Source organism: Sparus aurata, chromosome 10 (assembly GCF_900880675.1).
Source record: "Sparus aurata chromosome 10, fSpaAur1.1, whole genome shotgun sequence".
Classification (NCBI taxonomy): domain Eukaryota; kingdom Metazoa; phylum Chordata; class Actinopteri; order Spariformes; family Sparidae; genus Sparus; species Sparus aurata.
In genome coordinates this window covers 16,959,934-16,967,296 of record NC_044196.1, presented here as the reverse complement: position 1 = coordinate 16,967,296, position 7,363 = coordinate 16,959,934, and the positions used below count along the sequence as shown (strand labels likewise).

General features: G+C 38.4%; 1 protein-coding gene across 1 annotated transcript; it reads left to right on the top strand.

Annotated features, from left to right (window-relative positions):
- Positions 1 to 971: 971 nt before the first annotated feature.
- On the top strand, positions 972 to 6,829 carry LOC115589410 (T-lymphocyte surface antigen Ly-9). The gene is made up of 7 exons (XM_030430252.1): positions 972 to 987; positions 1,840 to 1,893; positions 2,670 to 2,798; positions 3,055 to 3,363; positions 4,010 to 4,264; positions 4,423 to 4,564; positions 5,947 to 6,829. The coding sequence occupies exons 1-7, from the start codon at positions 972 to 974 to the stop codon at positions 6,305 to 6,307; spliced, it is 1,266 nt and encodes a 421-aa protein (XP_030286112.1). The 3' UTR covers positions 6,308 to 6,829.
- Positions 6,830 to 7,363: the final 534 nt, after the last annotated feature.

Genomic DNA, 7,363 nt, shown 5'->3' with positions numbered 1-7,363 from the left:
TAATAACAGTAGCTTAATGTTAGCTGAATGCTAAGTTAGCTACTGCTAGCTAAAAGGCACTGGAGTTGCATTGCAATAGTAACAGGGATAGCTGTTAAAAAGCTGTGCTGGCATGTCAGACTTCATTTTAGAGGAGCAAATTCATAACATGCCAATTTTTGTTTGCTGAAGTTAGCACACTAACCAGTTAGCCAAAGTCCACCCTGTCTAAATTTTCCAGTGGCATCCTGTAGTTTCAACTTTGCTGTCTAAGCTGTGCAAGCTATTAGCTATTTCAACTGGAGATAGCTCTAGCTAACAAAGAGCAACCCGTTACAGTTTTGGAGCTATGTTCAAATTCTGGCTATATTGTACAAATAACCTTTAATGCTAAGATGTGCATAGGGACAGTCCTGCAAATTCATAGATGGATTTTGTTATTTATTTTTTAAATAAAGTTAATTAAATAAGTCAAGAGATGATTTAATAAAACATTTTCACTTAAAATGAGAGACTCAAAAAATAATACAATTAACATTTTTATTGTTTAATATTGGGCTATCAATAAGAAACAGATTAGCCTACACCTTTAGTTTCTAATGTTGGTTTATATTTGTCATTATCAGTGTTGCCAGATTTCTCCGTTCGTGGTAAAAAAAGAAAGAAAGAGAGATTATTACACTGTGCACACACACATAAATATAATAATTTATTATTGTTTTTATATGTTATGATCCTTTTTTGTTTTATCTCCAGGACTTCAAAACAATGACATACAATATAATAGGAAGAGGAACACTTTAGCAACAAGCCCAAAAATCCACAACCCGCTACTACCAATATTTACAAGCGACTTTACAGACAAACAAGCCCAAAGTCGCTTATAATAACCTGACTTGGCAACTGTGGTCATTATCAAGGTCAGTGTGTGATAACGGCTGTGACTTTCGTGGGGGGGGGGCATTTGAGTGCCAGCGGAAGGGAGAGCAAAAATGGCGGCTCCCAGAGGTTGGACGGTGCTCAAGAAATGCAGGAAAAAAAGATAGAAAACAGCAGCAGGTAAGAATGACAACACACTTTCCCGGACCTGAGGTCAGTATTTTCGCTCGATATAGTGCTTGGTGTCTATATTACACCAAAGTCTTTGAGTTAGTAACGGTGAATGTGTAGCTGTTAGCCCTCAAGCTAGCGCAAGTGACGATGCTAACGGCTTAGCTTAGGATAAAGGAGGCTGCCAGTTGCTTTGGTAATTTGATATCTTTGAGTTATCCAGCTTCAGTGACTGCTATCTAGGTAAATAAGTGATGGACTCGTGTATGAGTTTGGATATAAAGTCAGATAGAGCTGGAGGTGACCAGTAAAGCTTCAAGGGTCCTCTGAAGAAGACTTGTGTTGGACTGAGATTTCTGCCCCTGCTGCTTTTTGCAACTGCCATTTTCTCCTGGTAAGCTCTCTCCAGGATCGAAATATACTGGTAGGTAAACTCTTATTTTTGTCTTTTCTTGGTTGCATTTCGGTGCGCACAAAATTGCCTCTGTGCGCCCACTTAGTGTGTAACTTAGCTAAGTGTAGAACTATGTTTTTTTTATTGGTAGGTATTTTCACGAGCTGTCAAAATCAAATGTGAAATAAATAGTGTTTCGTCGCCTCATGTCACGTCAGAAAAACCAAGCATTTAATGTAATTTGCTTTTTAAGATGTTTTTGTATTAGTGCATTTTACTAGAGTGCCAGTATTCAGCAGTATTACATAATGGTACTTTGGCAACTCCCCATGAAAGTACACGAACATGGTATATGCAAAATTAACCACAGTCATCCCTGTTTAATTATAACCATGGTGCTTTTTTTTTCTTTTAAGGTCTGGCTGTAGTTTCCATTGATTCAAAATCCCCAGTGATGATGTCATCTGCAGGTAATTTTTGACTCATAATGTCAAACATAGGTAATTCGCTTTCAGTAAATCGTAGGTATTTTTTAGTGCAGTTTGTTAATGACCAATTGTACTTTTAAATGTGTCTTAGATGCAAAACAAATATCCCTGCCTGTCTGAGTGCAAGGATGTCAATTAGATTGACTTGCTAGCTGTGAAAAGCTGCTCCGTTTCCTGCATCAACCACAAGAAACCCCCACAGTCACATTGTTATTCACAGCACTTTTCGAAACCCAACCAAAGCCAAATCCACAGCTAACCTATAGGTTTACAACAACCCATGTACACATATAAGCACGTACACAAGCAGAGAGAAGGAATGATTCAAACAAATAAGCAACATCTCAGCTTCTGCATAAAGTGTAAGAGAGTGGCAATAATTGCAGGAGAAGGACTAGTCAAGTTATGATCTATCCAAATCAGCTACGCCAGCCATTTGACAAAGACATTAAACATCTGCAACATCAGTAATGCATGGACGCATTTGGGTTTTGTGATCATAAGTCAAAAATTCCATGGTTCCTGGTTTATCTGATACATTGTCTCTAAAATGAGGTGAATACGGGACATAACAACTTCACTTTTGGGATTACGAACCTGTGGGGGTTTCACTCAAATGAATTTAAACAAATTACGTGTTCTGTTTCATTGGAACCAGATTTTTTTTTTTAGATAGTCACAGCTGCACTGTCTGCCATTTCCTGCCCTTTTGATGAGAATATCTTGCATCTGCTCTCATTGCATTGCTATATTCACAGGTTGGTGCACCCATCGACTACATGCACTGCTTTGTTTCCTGTCAAGCAAGTTCATATTCAGTTACATTATTTGCAAAGAATTGCGTGGATTGACAATGCTCCTTCTTCTGAGTTGTTGGATTATTGCAGGTAAGATACAATACAAACTCTTCATTTGCATGTTTTATGAATTTCAGAACCAGTTCATCAGTTTTTGTAACCATATTACACTTTCTATGTTGAGTCGGAAGAGATCAAAATGGATTATATTTTTTAGTATACATACATGTTTATGACATATATCAAAGGATAATTGTATCCACATTATCGCTGAATGTAACATGTAAAATGTTGTAATCTGTATGTGTATCCTACTTAAATTATATAATGGCTTGTTTCCTACCAGGCATTACAGCAGAGGAATCACCAGCAGAGGAATCACCAACGAGGCACTACCGCCTGAAAAACAGCTCATTTTGTCTAGGACTAGGGAATTCATCGGAACTTGACGATATTATGTGGACTTTTAATGAGAGCGTGATTGTTTTAAATAAACGAGTCAAAACCAAGACAGACAAAATGGAATATCATCCGAGTGACATGTCCTTGTGTATCAACAATGTCACTGAGACAGACAGTGGGACCTACAAAATAGATTTTGTCAATAGTCAACTTAGGAAAAAGGCAACGGAGACCCACATCCTAATAGTCGAAGGTAAGTTCTATATAGTTCTTTGTCTATAAGATTGCCATGTGTGTCCTAGCAATACAGAGTTATTTTACCTTCCAGTATTTATGTAAAGGCCGTCTTTAAGATTCATGACACGAACATATGACCTGTAATGAAGCTAACCCACCCCTTTTAGATGGATATGCTTTTTTTTTATTGTGACTTCAACCACATTCTACAGTCCAGTAAAGGTCACATACACATCTAAGTACATTTGTAATCCCTATTCATTTTCATGTTAGTATTTCATGTTTTGTCCTCTGTTTTGTCAGCTCTTTCAGTTACGTATGATGTCAGTTTTAAGGGTCTTGTGTTTTAAAATGCTTGATAAAGAATGTGGCTCTGACTCATGTAAATGTTGGTGCATTTACGGCTGGCTGCTAACATGGTCTGTATAGGCTGCAGTACATTTAAAAAAATAACAAACCAAATTCAGTTGTACGTACAGATATAGTGTAGACAAATGTGCACTTCACGTTATGAATTATGTGCTCTTGTATAGAACAGGAAGCTACGTATATCTGAGGCCTTTGAAATTATTTTTGTTGATGCTGATTCCTATTAACTGCCACCAGAGGGTGCTAAATGATCAAATGCCTTTAATCTGAAATAATCTGTTTGGTTGTTGCAGACAGTGTTCCCAGACCTGTGATCAGGGTGTCAACAATGCACTCCAACCTGTCTGCTGGATTCTGCAACATCACAGTCAACTGCTCCATCCAGGATAATTGGATGTCGTCTGTCTGTAATGAAGACAGTTGCAGAACATATCAGAGATCAGTCAGGAACATTAACATCACCATTACTCCTCAGGACAGATCCATTGTCTGCAGTGGCAACAACCATGTTAGCACAAGCAATGCTTCTAAAAGGATACAGGCAGAATGTAAGTATAGTGTGATGTTTTTAGGCAGAACTTAAATTCCACAAAATTATAATGTATATTAATTTCTGTATTTTTGTTCATTTTTGGCCATGAAGTAATCATTTTAAAAATCCAGTTGTGGTTATTGTCTGCTAAATTGTTTCCTAATTTCTTTGCAGGCTTTGATAAATCTATTTCTGACCCAGACGAGACACCACAGCCATCCTTTTGGATAGTGATTTTTATAGTGTGCAGCGCGTGTCTATTTATTATTCTCTGTTTGGCTATAGTGCTCTTTTCAACAAGAAATAAATGCCATCAGGTAAGCCAATTTTGATAACTATAAAAAGCAACTAATGAAAGACAAGGAGGCAACTTCAAAGAGTTTTAAAGCCACGTGGGTGAAGCATTGCTATTCAGATCATCATCACACTAACATTTGTCACAGTGCTGAATCTCATGACTAACATATGCATCATAAATTTTAACCTCACCTGTGAATTTCCAGCCTCTCTTTCAGCTTCTCTTCCTACATCTACTCCAGCTTCTCCTCCTCTACCTCCTCCAGCCTCGCCTCTTCCATCTCCTCCAGCCTCTCTTCCTTCATCTGCTCCAGCCTCTCCTTCTCTACCTCCTCCTGCCTCTCTTCCTCTACCTTCTCTGGCCTCTCCGCCATCTCCTCCAGCCTCTCTGCTGTCTGTCACCTTACAAAAATATGTTGATGCATGACATATGAACAGATACATTAGGGATACAATGATCATAGAGCTTGATTGTACAGTTACTGCCTGAGCAAAAAGGCTTTTACTGAATATGAATATTACTTAATATTAATTAATTATATTTTATAATTATAAAATCACATGATCATCTAGAATGTGAGGTTTATTGTATTTCCACCACAAAGTTGTGTTTTTAAACCGTTGCTCACTTCTACACAAATACATGAAAATTAAGAATTAAAAATAACTTTAAAAAAGTGTATCTCTTTGGCATTAAATATTCTCTTTTATTCAATATCTGTATTGTTGAGCCTCTACCTATACACCCTTTAAGTAACTTACACTTTGACTCCTAAAGAAGTCTCTTATATCCAGTTTTCTTTTCTTTGACATCCTTCAAATTCTATACAGCACACACGCACGCAAACAGACACAAACTCAAATGTAAATGACACCACTGATATTAAAATCCGTCTAGCTGAACGTGACCCAGGAAGAACAAATGTTGACAACTTACACTCGCAGTTGAAGATAACATGCACTGCCTCTCGTCCGGTCCAACTAGCAGGTTGCATGTAGCGTTTACAAGCAGAAGGAGTGACAGCGGGGACAGCCAATCACTAGAAGTTACCGAGAAACCGGCAGCCGATCAGGGAGCGATATTTAGGTTAGAGGCGGGACTTCAAGTAGAGACCGACATTTAACCCTTTGTGTGCCATATTCATTGACTAAACACTACGGACAGCGGTTGTATTGATAGAGACTACACAGTAGCGGCTGAATATTGGTAGGGACGTGTCCCTAGCGTCCCTACCCAATTCTACGCCCTTGGTGGCAGGTGTACTCTTTTCTTTTGTGAAATAATTTTAAATTCTTCATGATCTGAAATTGATGTTGACTTTAATGTTAGCAGGTGTCTTGTCAAATTATGTGATGTTTTGTTTTTAAAGATTAAATACATATTTTGCTGCATTACTTCCCGGCACAGACATCTCCTCCTCTGCTAATGGATAACCAGGCAGTGGAGGCACAGCCACAACCTGTACCCAGAGCCTCTTCCTCTTCTTCCAGTGGCGCTGAGGCCTCGTATGAGAACGTAGACGCCGGACAGACCAGCAGCCCATCCATCAGCCCACCAGAGCAGAATGTAGATACTGTCTACAGCTACTTACAGGCGCCGAATGTGACTACCTCTGGTGCCAACAGTGTCAGCATGGAGGTCAGAGAGGCATCGGCTTCACAGTCCGTTACACCGGATGAGGCGGGACAGCCTGGGCAAATTGACACAGTGTACAGTGTGTTGCAAAAGCCAAAAAATCTCAAGTCACAGCACAAGGAATAGCTCACACAAGAAGCCAAAGAGGTGAACAGGACAAGTGAGAGAAGCCTGCTGCATAGCGAGCACGCTGATATGGACATTCAGGCAATGTTTACTGTAAACTGGAGGACGCATGCTTACAGATTATACAGTTATTTTTGTGTGTTTGTTGATGTGTTTGTATTCTTGCAAGAGAGACAGTGAAGACTCGTGCAGTGTTGAAAAATTACCCACAAGTAATAGTTGAGTAAAAAAAAAATGAAAGTCAGCCACACCAATCGTACTTGAGTAAAAGTCTCAAAGTATCTAAAGTATCTGACAGTAAATGTCCTTAAGCATCAAAAGTGATTTTCTTGTATTTCATGTACATGACTCTCAACAGTAAAGTATACATATATTTACATGTATGTATATACTGTTTACTGGTATTTGACCGATTATTGACCTGGCAGATTATGAGATCCAATATGTAGCATTTTTCTGATCATTGAAATCAGTGTATTTTTTTGTTGTTTTTTTGTGGATAAAATAAATTCATTAAAAATGCGCTTTGTTGGCTGTGATACAGTATGCAATCTGCAAAGTAAAACTAGAAACTAAAATATTATAATCAATTTTGGGGAAAGTAAAAAGTACAATATGTCCCAAAGCCAGGAGCAACACTTGTAAAGAGACGATGTAGTCTGCCATAGTTAAGCAATGCTGGGAAATTGGAGATGTATACGCTGACTGAATGTTGTGACTCTATGGTGGCTCTTTTGTTAGAATGCTAAACTTTGTGTATTGAGCTGGAAGAGGAGACACTGTATTGCAATCCCTGCCGTGAAACTATGTTTTCCCACATATTTTATTGTTTGACTCAGGAACAACTTTCTATCCATATCGAGCCGACAAGTCATTCTTCAACTTGATATCTTTTTATTCATTGTCACTATTGTAGTAATGCTCTTCTAAGAAAGAGTGTTGAAAAACCCGCAGCACCCAGCTCTAACTAACACAACAGTACAGTATTATATCGTTCATGAAGAATTTGTTTACATCAGGTAGATGAGTAAGTCAGTCAGTGTACTTGATAGACTC

What these genes read in the sequence shown, in the direction of transcription:
- LOC115589410 (XM_030430252.1), top strand. An exon ending in AGTGATGATGTCATCTGCAG is followed by an intron (nt 1,894 to 2,669) that starts GTAATTTTTGAC and finishes CTATATTCACAG; the next exon opens with GTTGGTGCACCCATCGACTA. An exon ending in ACAAGAAATAAATGCCATCA is followed by an intron (nt 4,565 to 5,946) that starts GGTAAGCCAATT and finishes GCATTACTTCCC; the next exon opens with GGCACAGACATCTCCTCCTC.